The following is a 13808-nucleotide window of genomic DNA, read 5'->3' on the forward strand; positions in this document are numbered from 1 at the left end:
ATTTTCAAATCTAGTTGTCTTCTCATTAAATTGTGTAAGAGTTCATTATGTTCCTTCGATCGTTGATATATTTTGTCAGATTTGTTTTGTAAATATTTTCTTCTGGTCCCCCCCACCCCCAATTTTCTAAATGGTATTTTTCACAGAGCAAAACTTTTTATTTTTATGAATTTCGTATTTCCTCAACTCTCTTTTATAAGCTTTGTGCTTTTTGTATCCTGAAAGTCTAAACTTAGATCACTATATTTTCTCTTGTTTTCTTCCTGAAGTTTTATGGACTTAGCCCTAATGTTAGGTCTCTGATTCATTTTGAGTTAATTTTTGTGTACAATGAGATATGAGGGTAGGGTTCATATTTTTCCATATGGTTTTCTAATTATTCTAGCACCATCCTTTTTCTTCATTTGTCTTGGCACCTTTTTAGAAAATCGCTTGACCATGGATGAGGCTGTTCATGGTTATTCCTTTTACTCACTCATTTGTCCACATGCAACTATCATGTGGTCTCGATTACTGTTCCTTTATGGTATGTCTTGAAATTAGGTAGTGTACGTTCTTCAGCTTTTTTTTTTTTTAATCTTTTTGTCTACTTTAGGTCTTCTGTATTTCCATAAAAATTTTAGAATCAGCTTATCAGTTTCTATTAAAAAATGCCTTCTGGGATTTTGATTGGTATTGGTATATCTCCATTTATTTAGGTTTTCTTTAATGTTTTACAGTTCTCAGTGTACAGGTTTTACACTAGTCTTTCGTCAAATTACTGTTAAGTATTGCAAGTGTGAGTTACTCTTGACCTGGTGAGAAGTCACAGAGCTTCTTAGAAATTAAATGGCTCAATCTCTAAATCTGAGACTTTGACCAGACCTAAGACTACAGAAGTAAATATTAGACTTTTACTCACGTATTTTCATTTCCATTGTACATTTTGCTCATAAAATTAGTTCGAATTCTTAATCTTCAGGTTATACTTCCATATTCTTTAGTGTTTGACTTAGAGTGAGGATTGGACCTATTAGTGGTAAAAATCTTAAAGAATTCCAGTTACAGAATAGACAGTTACAATTGTAATTGTCTACAGTTGCTATAGTTTTTCCATGTATTACTAAATTAGACCCTTGTCACTGATTTTATCATTTGAAGTTTCAATATATATCCATTCGTCATCTTATTAAAAGTCCGGGTGTCGGTGATTTGAACTGATCAGTATGGGGAGTAGATGAATCAGTCACTAAGTAGTGAGAGTTCTGCCAACCCAATATTTTTATCTAATTCAAAAGAATCATGCTTGTTTTCTCCCAGAAATTTCATGAGATTAGAAAATACTGACTAGCCTTCAAAATTTTCTCTACAGAGAAAATTTTTCAGTAAATTCAAAGAAGTAAGATCATTTGGGGCTCCTTCCAGGCCAAATGCTGACTTCTTTACTATAGGGAGCCTCTTGGGCCAGTCTTTATAATCCTGGATTGTTTTTATCTAGTTTCACTAACTTTAGTTTTGGAAGCCTTTCTCATCCTTCAAGTCTGTAAGTTTAAGAAATAAAAACCGATTTTGCTCTCAGGTAAAAGAAAACATAATTAGGGTGGTGAATCTGATATTCTACCAAATCTGTAGTGCATTCAAAAGCCAAACATCTGAATTTATTGAATCCTCTTTCTCTGAGAGATCCCCCCCCAGCCCCCAGGTAATCCGCCTGAGGGGTTGGGTGTGAGACTGTGAGGAGAAAACTCAGTCTAGGGAAGAGATGACCATTAGGGACATGTAAGCATTTTGTCTTCTCCCTCTAGTTTCCTGGGATAGCTGTCACCGAATACTGAATGGTGGTTCTTTGGTTTCTGCCTTAGAATATTGACTGTTTTCCACAAACAGTTGTTTTTCAGTGTAAATCTTACAGAATTCAGGATGTATGGCATAAATTAAGGAAATATGGATGGACTTTTCTGTCCTCTTTAGGATGATGACTTTGAGTTTACTGGCAGCCACCTGACAGTGAGGAATGGCTACTCGTGTGTCCCTGTGGCTTTAGCGGAAGGCCTAGACATTAAACTGAACACAGCGGTGCGGCAGGTTCGCTACACGGCTTCGGGTATGTCCCTGCTTCACTGGGGTGATAAGTCTCTTACTCTGAAACATGGTACCAATCTTTTGTTGAGTTTGACTTACAGAAAAAAACATTAGGTACATTTCCTGATAAAATGTTGTATCATATAAACTATGACTTGTAATTTTGAAAATCTGTAATGACAAAAGGATTGACCTGTAGAGCCTTTGGGCAGTCTGATCCATCGTTACATAAATCAAAAAATTGAGGCAGGTTTCCAATTGGTGTGTGAATTACTTTGATATAACAACTGCCGGTGAGTTTGGATTTTTTTTTTTTTTTTTAAAGATTCATTTATGTGTGAGAGAGAGCAAGCACAAGGCAGAGGGGAAGAGGGAGAAGCAGACTCTCTGCTGAGCAGGGACCCCCATATGGGCTCGATTCCAGGACCCCGGGATCACAACCTGAGCCAAAGGCGGATGCTTAACTGACTGAGCCACCCAGGTGCCCCACAAAGTATATTCTTAAAGACTGGGATTTGGGCCTCTGGGCACAATGGGACCCACTCCTTGTATTTTACCGTCTGGGTCTTCCTCTTCGGATCCATTCTAGCCTTTCCCGTGCAGAGGGGCTAACCGCTCGGGTTGGTTTCTCATACTGGGAGCATCACACTTAGAGGTGGCGTTACCCCGATTCCCACAGTCCGAAGGCTCAGTGCTCACTGTTGCTGGTTTCAGGGCATATTTAACGTGGAGCTCAGAGAACCTGCTGTCCACCCACCTCTGGAATCAGTAGTCGAGAATCTTGATGAAAGCGAATCACCGCACTCCCCTGCCTCCAGGGCCCTCGTGGCCACAAGTGGCGCTGTGGCCGTCAACCTCGCTTGCCCTTCATGGCCGCTCTTCTAGAATTGCAGAGACGACCGCAGATGTTCTTAACTTTTACAGCCCCCGAGACCATTTTCCATTTGATTCCCCTCATTTGAAGCTTCTAGCTGATGTTGAGGTCTGTAGCCTTTGAATAGCCTTTTGCAGGCACGTGAAGAAGAGCAGTGGGAAAGGGGGCATGAACTGAGCTTTTCTACCAGTTTTGAGCTGTTTATGTATTTTCTGAAATCTTCTGAAGTAAATGGGTACGTACTGAAAAAGAAAACACAAATGAGGAAAAGGCACTCTTTTCAGTGCCTTTGCTGTGGTCCACTCTGAGCTTTCTGCAGACTCTGGCAAGCGAGGCCTCCCGGCGCCATCTCTGGTAGGGCACGCCCTGCGCGCCAGTGGCATCCGTCAGTCTGCACCACGGTCTTCTGGGGTCATCCCTCTCGGTCCTTAGCAAGCACCTAACCACCGTGGGGCGGCACTGCTTCTACTGTTATAGACCTTTATTCTTCACTTTGGTTGCAATTTACTTAACCCTTGGTAACTAATAAGGCTGTTAGCCTGGATGACCAGTGAATGAGGAAGGGCAGACAAGTGCGGTGGTGGGGAGCCGGGACTCCGGAGCTGACTGTTAGCGCTTGAGTCCTGGCGATTCGTACCTGCAGGGGCCCGTCTAGTCACTTCGCCGCCACCTTGGTTTTCTTGTATTAAAAAGTGAAGAGAACAGGATATTCATGGGATCATATGTTGATGCTCCCACGCATAGAATGTTCTGTACCATCCTTATCGCCAGTCAAGTCTTTTCCCTCCACCGTCTCTAGGGTGTGAAGTGATAGCTGTGAACACCCGCTCCACGAGCCAGACGTTCATCTACAAGTGTGACGCCGTTCTGTGCACGCTGCCCCTGGGGGTGCTGAAGCAGCAGCCCCCCGCCGTCCAGTTTGTGCCACCCCTTCCCGAGTGGAAGACGTCCGCCGTCCAGAGGATGGGATTCGGCAACCTGAACAAGGTACTGGCCCTGGGCATCTCTCCACGTGCCCGTGGTGTGGTCGGCGAGGATCATCGGGGTTTGCGTTTCTGCACATTGTGCTGTGCTCTCGGCTCTGAGAGGTGAGGGGGAGAGGCCTGTCCGTTCGCTCATTTCTGTTCATTTCGGTGCCTGTTTTTTTTAAAGATTTTATTTATTTATTTGACAGAGAGAAATCACAAGTAGATGGAGAGGCAGGCAGAGAGAGAGAGAGAGGGAAGCAGGCTCTCCGCTGAGCAGAGAGCCCGATGTGGGACTCGATCCCAGGACTCTGAGATCATGACCTGAGCTGAAGGCAGCGGCTTAACCCACTGAGCCACCCAGGCGCCCCTGATTTTTTTTTTTTTTAATAAATGCACACACACACACAGATGAGGTCTGACTCTTCTGGGATCATTTTACAGACCTCAGCCCACAAAAACAGCTCTAATGTTGTCTTCAATAATACATTCGTGACAGGGATTTCTGGGCTTATGCAGAGAGTAGATGAGAGGAAACTTTGGTAAGGCCAGAGAAGCAGTCGTTCCTGTCGAGGCACGGCTCTGCTTCAAGCCCTGCTCTCTGAGCCCTGCCATCGGCTCACGGGCTCCTCTTACAACAGGTGGTGCTGTGTTTTGACCGTGTGTTCTGGGACCCAAGCGTCAATTTGTTCGGGCACGTTGGCAGCACGACGGCCAGCAGGGGTGAGCTCTTCCTCTTCTGGAACCTCTATAAAGGTAACTGCTTCCTGGGTTTTTTTTTTTTTTAAAGATTTTATTTATTTATTTGACAGAGAGAAATCACAAGTAGATGGAGAGGCAGGCAGAGAGAGAGAGAGGGAAGCAGGCTCCCTGCTGAGCAGAGAGCCCGATGCGGGACTCGATCCCAGGACCCTGAGATCATGACCTGAGCCGAAGGCAGCGGCTTAACCCACTGAGCCACCCAGGCGCCCCAACTGCTTCCTGGTTTTAATGTTTTTCATATTCTTATAGGAATAGAGAATTAGAAATATTCTGGGTTTTCTCAAATACATATTGTATGGCTTTTTTTTTCACTGATTAAACCAGCAATCCCAGAAATTCCTGCTAGGTGCTGGGGATATGGAAGAAAAAAAAAAATACCCCTCATCAAAGAGCTCACATCCTAGTGGGAAGTACACTAAGAAGGTGAGCCTTCTCGGAATGGGGCTGTTAGTAGAGGACCAGAGTGAAAGCCCAGGGCACTGCATAAGGAATGTAAAAAGAAGAATCAACCCAGCCAGGAGGCGCAGAACCAGGGAAGCTTCCATAGGGGAAACTTTTTATTCCTAATTCTCAGACTTTTGTATCTGACTGGCCCCTGAATCTTTGGACTACTTCCTTTAGAACCTATGTATCAAACCCCTGCCTCCTATTTTAATTTCTTCTACAACTGGATTGCTCTTCTCTGTGGGTGCTTAAAACGTTTGTGTGTGTGTATACAAGTGGATCTCCTGTCTTCTACCTCAGGGCGTCTGCATGTTCTGTGTGTTCTGGGCCCACGGAGATTTTTTTCTTCTTCTCTTTCCCCCCAGCGTGGCATGCCCTGCCCAGCCTTTCTGGCCTTAACCTGCCGTGCTTTCAGAGAGGCCTTCCAGGACACACATACTTCTGCTGCCTCAAACTAAATTAAGTCCCTGTATTCTTTTCTCTTTTGTTTTTCTTCATTTGCTTTTAGCAGTTCATAATTACAGCTATGTGATACATCTCTATTGATCCATGGGGGTGTTCAGTCTAGTTCCTAGCTTTTGTGTCCCAGCATCTCGTACTGTGCCTGTTACACAAGTCTGTTGCCTAAATAGTCTCCGAATGAGTGGGCGAAGGTGGTGATGAGCTGAGAGGGGTTTGGAGTAGTTGAAAGGATGTAGCTCTTGTCATGGAGCAAACTAAGAGTGGTCAGAGCTAAGGACTCTATGCCTAAAATACAGTATTACCTTTTGGGTTTTTTTTAAGCAGGGTCTGAAGTTAGGTCTTCAAGATTTCTGTATCTGCAAAATTATAAGGCGGTTCAGTACACGAGTCACACTCTACTGACTAGAGTTTTGCCAGCTGCCTTCTAAGGGATAGATTTTGAGTTGCAATTTCGGAAACCTAACTTGTCTCTTGCAGGAGTGTTGCATGTCTGTCTGTGGGTCCTCCTATTTCCGGGTGCCCAGAATAATGTAGGGCCTGATCAAGAAGTTCTTGAGAAAAGTCTGTAGGAAAACCCTGGAATTGTTCTCTCTGTTTCTCTAGCTCCAATACTACTGGCACTAGTGGCAGGAGAAGCTGCCGGCATCATGGAAAACATAAGCGATGATGTGATTGTCGGCCGGTGCCTGGCCATCCTCAAAGGAATTTTTGGCAGCAGTGCAGTGCCGCAGGTAAGTAAGTGGGAAGGGCCAAGTGGGGATCAAGGTTCACACTGAAGCGGGGTCTGACACAGCACAGTTTCAGCCAGAATTGAGAGGTGTGCTGAGTTTCCAGGAATGCGAGTGTTTGGAGTCTGTGTGTCAATGTGGGATTCAGGAAAGCCCCCCGCCCAGTACCTGGCCTAGGGGACTGAGAAGGGTTTGCTGCATATCCCTGCCGGCCCCATCCATCATTGCTGCGTGTGGAGTCCTGCCACTCCTGCCTTTGAGTTGAAAGGGTCAGACTCCCTCATGGAAGAGTAGCTTGGTACTTTGTTCTGTTCTTTAGGCCCACTGAAAGAAGCACTAGATCCTTATGATTCCTTTGAAAGAAGGCATATTAGTGCTTTCATTGACCTTATAAAGGTCAAGTCCTGGGTAGATGTATAGATTTCCCTGGCAGGGGAACGTGGATGCTTAGTTGGAAGCCATTTGTGTGTTTGACAGTGGAAGCATCAATTCCTTGGCTAACTCATGTCTCCTGCCTCTTCGCCTTTGCTGCTCTGTTGTATTCCCCCCACCACAGCTTTCCCACCTTTCAGAGAGGACTGGCTTGTCCTCTGCCCTGGAGTAACTTCTGTTCGTGCTTTTTTCTTCAGCCCAAGGAAACTGTGGTATCTCGCTGGCGTGCTGATCCCTGGGCCCGGGGCTCCTATTCATATGTCGCTGCAGGATCTTCTGGAAATGACTATGACTTAATGGCTCAGCCAATCACTCCTGGCCCCTCAATTCCAGGTGCTCCACAGGTAAGAAACTGGCAAACTACCTGGGCTTATTTGGGAATAAGCCCAAATAAGGATTTCCTTATTTTCTTATGGGGTAGGGGAGGTTCTGGTGTTGGTGGTTAGATTTTAGTTGTTCTCTCCTTGGACCCTTTCAAATAACCAAGAGCAGCATCAAAGGGAGGACCAATATTACTTGTGTCTGATTCCTCACATTCCGGCTCTGTTAAATCTGGGCAGTCCATATTCAGAATGGAAAAATCCATAGGCTAAGCCAATTACTTTTCCCTTATTCAAACTTTTTCCCCTTAAAAAAAACAAAAAAACAAAAAACAAAAAAACCCACATTTTTTTAGTTGCACCCCGTTCTGTAATGGCTCACAGGATTATTGCAGGGTGTCCAACACTAGGAACATGTCAGATTCCAGGACATGCCCCTAAGGGGTCCTTGTTTAGTGCCAGACCCAGCTCCAGAGCTCTGGACCCTGTGAGCCCACTCCGGAGCTGAGAAGCAGGGGTGTCCTGAGTTAGACACTGGCTTCAGTGGCAGAGTAATCAGGAACCTCTGTGCCCCAGGAGGTACTGTAGGAGGCAAAGGAAGCTCTAGAACTGGGTGTCCCCCAGCATCCAGTGATAAGAACAGGTCCAGTCCTGCTTTACCCTAGGACTAAGGCTGGCTTGGCTGAGGTTTACTGTTGCATTTCTACTGGTCATTTCTAGAATACTTGCTGATGAGGGAGATCCTTTTTGGTAAAACAATGATCTGTGACTGGCGGGGTAGCCTTCGAAGGCCGATAGGAATCTGGCAGTTAAAACACAACAAAAAGAAAAGTTCCCGTTTGCGACTGGCTGATCCTTCTCTCCATTTGTTTACCTGCAATAGCCGATTCCACGACTGTTCTTCGCTGGAGAGCATACGATCCGGAATTATCCAGCCACCGTCCACGGCGCTCTGCTGAGTGGACTGCGAGAAGCAGGAAGGATTGCAGACCAGTTCCTGGGGGCCATGTACACTCTGCCTCGCCAGGCCACACCAGGCGTCCCCGCACAGCAGTCCCCAAGCATGTGAGACTGATTGATGGGTTCTGAGGGAAGCAGACACTGTGAGTCTTCTGCCGTGTGAGCAGAGCTCTTGGAGCAATACTGGATCCCACTAAGGAACTCATGATGCCAGGTGGCCAAGGTGGTGGTCTCCTTTGAGTGACTTAGGGCTAGAGGGGCAGTTGTCCGTTAGTGTGGAAGTCGGTGTTCTTCCTCAAGACTGAGGTAAGCAGGCGTTGTGAGAGGATGTCGTAGTCTCTTGGTGTGTGGTGGTTTTTTATATTTTAAAAATAAAACTTCATATAAAATTCTTTCTCATTGTTTCCCCTTTAGATTTATATAACGGGTGCTGTGCCTTTAGAAATGCCAGTTTTCTCCATGTTTAAATAAGGATGTTTATACAAAGGCACAACAGATGGTTTGGCCAGGTCTGAAGGTAGGGTTGAGGGGAGCCCCGCAGAAGCAAAGGCTTCGTGATCCTTGGAACGAGGGCGTTCCCCATTGGGACTGTGGGGTCACTGCGCCAAGAGCGTGAAGCTACAGGTCAAGCCTAAGAAATCAGAGGAATTTTTAAATATTTAAAATTTTTAAATTTAAAATAAAACAAGGCACAGAGTTTGGGTGGATCTCTGAGAGACCATTCTGGCTTTACTCCCCAGGTTCCCTCCATGGGTCTGTGCTAACTTTCCACTCTTGGGTCCAGCACACTGGCATAGAAGTTTGAGGAGGTGTTACGCAAGGAGGTCAAGGGTTGAGGTGACTTAGCTACCACTGTCACTGCTGCTAGTGGAGGACCACAGCAGGCGCTGAGGGAAGATTCCAGTTCCTTGCCTTTTTAGCTTTCTTGCGGCCCCTTCCTCGCTCTTCAGAGCACATCACTCCAGTCCCTGCTTCGCTTGTTCTCCAGTCCTGTCTCGTACAAGGATACTTGTGATTTCATTTAAGGCCCACCCAGATCCTCTCCTCATTCGTAATCAAAATCCTTACTCATGTCTGCGAATTCCCTTTTGCCATACGAGGTAAAAACATTTTTACAAGGGAACAGTAACTGTTCCTTCTCAAGGGCTCTTAACACTTTTACTACAAAAACACGCACATTATCTGTTTGCTTTTACTTGTGTTGTCAGTTCTTCCTTATAATTAGCCTAAATGAGGTTTATTCTTAGATTTGAGGGTTGTTACACAGGTGGGCTAACGATAGGATGAAAATGGAGTCTTCGAGTAATAATGGCGGACGAATCTGTACACCAGGACCGGGGTGAGTGGTGGAAAGTGTATAGACTTTGACCTACGACCTGTGTTTAAAATAAAACAAGGCACAGCTCTGCCCTCATACTGTTACCGCAGGTGGGTGGTCCAACATTAGGTGCTTTAAAACATTTGTTTTTTAAATAAATGGCATAGGCACCTTGAGACAGAGGACCGTTCCACGTGAGGACAGACAAGCCTAAAATCCCAGCAGCCGTTTGCTGGGTGTCAGGCGTGTCCTCTTCCAAGCCCCAGCAGTGCCGATGCCCAGACAACAGCTGTACTCAGGTGACGACAGAAATGGCACCAGGGACTCACACACGAGCACATGGAAACTAGGGAGCTTTATTGTTACATATTGTGCCGCAGAGCCAACAGCAGAGCCAGCAGCCAGCATTCGAGCCCGAGGATACGTGCAGACAGGCAGCTTCCACTAATACACATGCACCCAAGGCGCCCCGAGTCCCTGCTTATGGCGTCGCCCTGGTTTCCAGCAACAGGGTCCAGCCTCCTTGGTCCCAGGCTTGGAGCAGGAACGTAGAAGCTGCTGCACCTGGACTCCCAAGGGGCAGGGCTGAGGCCAGAGCGCCTGCCGAAACGAGCAGAGGGACTCGTGAACTGAGAGACGGAGCCCCCCAGCAGAGGGGTCTCTGACGCGCATCGGCAGTTTTGTGAGGGCCACTCTCCCAGCCCTCCCAGTCTTTAAAATACAAAAAAATAGACTTTATTCTCTTAAAAATACATTCCTTTCAGTACATGTTCTGAGCTGTGAAGCAGCAGGAAAATAGGGCCCCTTTCCTATGGTCTTGGCTGTGAGGCTTCGAGGAGAACCCTGGGCCCCCCCAGGGGTTGTCAAAAGATAATTCCTAAAAGCAGCTCTTCCCAAGCAGTCCTGTCAGAGTAACAACAAATCCCACATCCACAGAGGCTCTGGGTCCCTGTTCCTTACTGGGCGGGGGTAGCGCTGGCCACTGACCCACTACACGTAGAGCACGAAAGCTGCCCCAGGGTCCCAGGTCCTAGACGACAGAGGAGGGGGAGGAGGATTTCTGTGCGGACTCGCCGGTGACCGAGGCCAGAGCGGCGGCCCCGCTGCAGATCCCCGTCCGCCCGCGCTGGCTCACTGTCAGGCTAAAGCAGAAACAGCCACGGCTTCCTCGCCCGCCACCCCTACAGCTTCCTCGGGTGGTTTGAGTGCCAGAGTGGTGAGCGCGCGGCCTCTGGCCTTCAGCCACCTCCCGTACTTTCTCCAACCACGCAGCTCTGAGCACAGGCGCCCCGGGAGCCCTCCCGCAGCTAGCGGCCGGCCAGTGAGAGCTGGAGTTAGAGGCACTGAAAGTGGGTCTGTCGGCTGGGACAGCAGGGCTGTTTGGCTGATCGGACAGCTATTTAATTACTAGGTCTCCCCTATTTGGTGAGGTTTCCCCCAGGAGCCCTGACCGTGAACTCCAGATGGTCCCACACAGGCTGCTTTTCAGAAAGGGGCCTTCGAACTTTGGAATTTGAGAGCCAGCCTTGCCAGCCACTTGAAACCCAGAGGAACCGAGCCTCCGGCCTCCGTTTGCTATTATACATGGTATCGTCTGCAATGCTGAGGACACTTAAAAATAAAATCTATTTTATAATGGTTCTAGAAAGTATGCAGAGTAAGGAAACACAATATTTATCCTGAAATAATCGTTACAATCAAACCCTATTGCACTCAGATTTTTAAGACAGCAGCCCCCAGCAAGAGGGCACCACAGCTGTCCCCCTTCCACAGAGCATTCTGGGGAGTGGCAGGTGTTGATGCTGCTGCAATGTGGAAAGATCCAGACTTTGGCACCAGGAGCTACAGCACCAGAATCCAGGGCTCCAACGCCCGAAGACGAGAATTATTGGCGACATCCCTGTAGGCATGGCTTGGCACCCTTTTGTTTCTACCAGCAGAGAAGAGCCGCAGAATTCGTTTCCTGTAACCTCAGCGGACCGCCGAGAGGCCCGTTTCCTTCGGACTCTCCAGGTTGCCATCCAGTGAAGAGGAACGGCAGGGAGGCTGCACGTGAGAGGTTGCAGCCTTGGGTAAGCTAGTTTCTAGCCAGTGCTCCGGGGAGCAGCAGCAGGAAGAGGTTCTGGAAAGAGCATCTTGAACTAAGCGTGTGAGGCAGCACAGTGGACGAGAGAGAAGCTACACGGCAATGCCCTTCGACTGGCAACACTCCCAAAAATGGAAGTCGGCGCACAACTTTCCTGCCCCCGAAAGGAAGCTAGGTGTGCCCCGCGCCGTCGCCAGGGTCGCCAGGTCTGATGGCAGACGCGGGCATGAGGAGCACTGGTTCCCACCGAGTGCAGGCCGGGAAGACGCTCGCAAAGCCAGCAACACGAGAGGGCCGATGGGGGGTCCCGAAAGCCAGGGAGCGCTGTGAGCTGCGTGGACCCAGAAGCCATCTGATCCAGTCCCTCCTCTCACAGACCAGAAGATTGAGGCCGGCCGAGCTTCGTGGAGTCCATCCGCATGATGTTAGAACGCGGAAAGAACAAGGCCCTCGAAAACGTGGCAGGAGAGAAGACCCCTTCCCTGAACCCATCTGGATGCTACCTTCCAGAAGCAGAGGGAGCCCCCACAGGACAGTGTAAACAGAATAATCTCAGAATGTCACGCTTAGGACCCTTAGAGACCATTTCAAAGAATTCATTTTACAGATATGGAAACTGAGGCCCCAAGAGGACAGACAGTGACCTGTCCAAAGTCACACAGCAACACAGTACAAAGCCATGAAGAAAACTCAGCTTTTCTGACTCCTAGCTATGCTCTTCCCCTAGGAAGGAACAGTGTCTGCGTCATTACAAGCAGCCTTTGGAAAGGGACCCCTTCTTCGAACTGTTACACAAAAAGCCGTGCCAAGAATATATGGTTCTTTGTAACTGTCTCCCCCCCCACCCCCCGTGAATGGTATAAGAAAACGAATCAATTGTTTGTTTGTGTGGCTTCCTGAAAGCTTTGCCGCATTTTGCACTGTACAAACCTGGGGCCCTCGATAGGCATTGAGTATGAGCTGTCCTCCAGTGAAGTCCTAATGACCGTCCGCAGAAGCCAAGGGCCCGCTTCTGTAGGAATGCCGCAGCCTGGTAAAGTGCAACACCTCCTCCCCGGACGCGAAGAGAGGAACGAGTCCATGCCTCTCATGGAAATATTGCTTTGTGGAGTGACGGGAGACGCTTCTCCCTGCCCACTTTCCCCCTTGCTGGGCACTTCTAGAAGGCAGAGTCCGCTGGGTCAGGCCCAGTTTAGTTCCGGAATATTCCAAAGGGTGGAAATGACGGAGTTGGCCTGAAGTCTCCAGCTGAGGGAGAGGGGCAGGCAGTGCCAGCAGCATTATTGGTGCCCAGGAAAGGAGATGCGTGAGGCTTGTGCGCTTCCAGGTGCCTTTGGAAGGTGAGCGGAGAGCCAGGGGAGGGGCGGGAGGACATCATTCCGATAGGTGGGTACCCGTGTGTTCCGCCCCAGGGGGCCAAGTCCGAGAAGCGGCAGCCTGAAGGTGGCCCCCACAGTCCCTTAGAGGCAGCACAGACCTCCCGCTGTCCAAGTCTGAGGAGCGCCCAAGGGGAGAGGAGCGGGTGCCCCGCCCCCGCCCTGGTGGAGCCCACGGCTGCTGAGTCTCAGCGGGTACTCGGGCCCCTAGAGCCGACAAGGAGCAAACGGGGTGCGGTGAAGAGACTAAGAAACTAGCCGCACGGAAGGGTGCCCTCTGCCCCCCCGAGGAGCAGAGAAGGGCCTTCGGCTGCGGTTGTGTGGTGAGGGCACGAGGGCTTTCTATAGCTTTCCCCACTGGGGGCCAGCGGGGCCCACGCGACCTGGGGACAGGGATGAGGAGAGAGGACTCATGCATCGGGGAAGGCTGGGCCTGCGTGACTTATGTCCAGCTTGTAGTTTCGGAGCCCCCCTGGCCAGGTGGCAAAACGACCTGAGCCGCAGCCTGGTCTGCCGTGGTCTCCCAGCCAAGGCCCGGCGTCCAGCCGGGTAAACGGGCCTTGCATCCTTCGTAGGGCAGGAAGGCAGGAGAGTGGAGAAGCGGGAGCAGAGGAGACAGCAGACCTCACCCAGCCGGCTCAGTTGTCCTCGGCGCAGGGCCGGGCTGGCCGTAACCGCTCCTCGGCCCGGGCGCGCCCCGACTCGGGCGGCCCTGGCTTCGCAGGCAGCTCACACCGCTCCAGGGGGTTGTGCGGTCGCCTGTGGACACCGGGTGAGCAGTCGTCCCCGTCCTCCTGTGCCAAAAAGGACAGAAGTGAGCTGTGGAGGACAACAGCTAGTGACCAGACCCGCTCATTCCCTACCCCGGGGTCCTCTCCAGCCCAGCAGAGTGCAGACAGACCACAGGACGGGCCAATTTAAACATCCCTTGGAAACGAGGAGAGACCACACCCCCAGGCTGCTGGGGCTTGTAGGGTAGGACAGGGCCTGGGATGGGGGCACGGGGCCAGCCCCATAAGC

The 13808-nt window shown here is 49.4% G+C and overlaps 2 protein-coding genes across 10 annotated transcripts in view; one reads left to right on the top strand and one right to left on the bottom strand.

The window, feature by feature from the left end:
• The window catches only part of KDM1A (lysine demethylase 1A), a 61038-nt gene extending 52638 nt beyond the window's left edge, over nucleotides 1–8400 (top strand). For all 4 annotated transcript variants that reach the window (XM_045063938.1, XM_045063939.1, XM_045063940.1 and 1 more), the window contains 6 exons: nucleotides 1951–2083; nucleotides 3735–3922; nucleotides 4542–4656; nucleotides 6172–6299; nucleotides 6926–7072; nucleotides 7932–8400. In XM_045063938.1, the coding sequence (XP_044919873.1) occupies nucleotides 1951–2083; nucleotides 3735–3922; nucleotides 4542–4656; nucleotides 6172–6299; nucleotides 6926–7072; nucleotides 7932–8117 (897 nt within the window). In that variant the 3' untranslated portion in view covers nucleotides 8118–8400. The remainder of the gene's footprint in view (nucleotides 1–1950; nucleotides 2084–3734; nucleotides 3923–4541; nucleotides 4657–6171; nucleotides 6300–6925; nucleotides 7073–7931) is intronic.
• Nucleotides 8401–9662: 1262 nt separating this feature from the next.
• Nucleotides 9663–13808, bottom strand: part of LUZP1 (leucine zipper protein 1) — a 102648-nt gene continuing 98502 nt past the window's right edge. For all 6 annotated transcript variants that reach the window (XM_004741215.3, XM_045063936.1, XM_045063937.1 and 3 more), the window contains one exon: nucleotides 9663–13582. In XM_004741215.3, the coding sequence (XP_004741272.1) occupies nucleotides 13427–13582 (156 nt within the window). In that variant the 3' untranslated portion in view covers nucleotides 9663–13426. The remainder of the gene's footprint in view (nucleotides 13583–13808) is intronic.

This window comes from Mustela putorius, unplaced genomic scaffold (assembly GCF_011764305.1).
Source record: "Mustela putorius furo isolate JIRA1106 unplaced genomic scaffold, ASM1176430v1.1 tig00003853_pilon_pilon_pilon, whole genome shotgun sequence".
Lineage (NCBI taxonomy): Eukaryota > Metazoa > Chordata > Mammalia > Carnivora > Mustelidae > Mustela > Mustela putorius.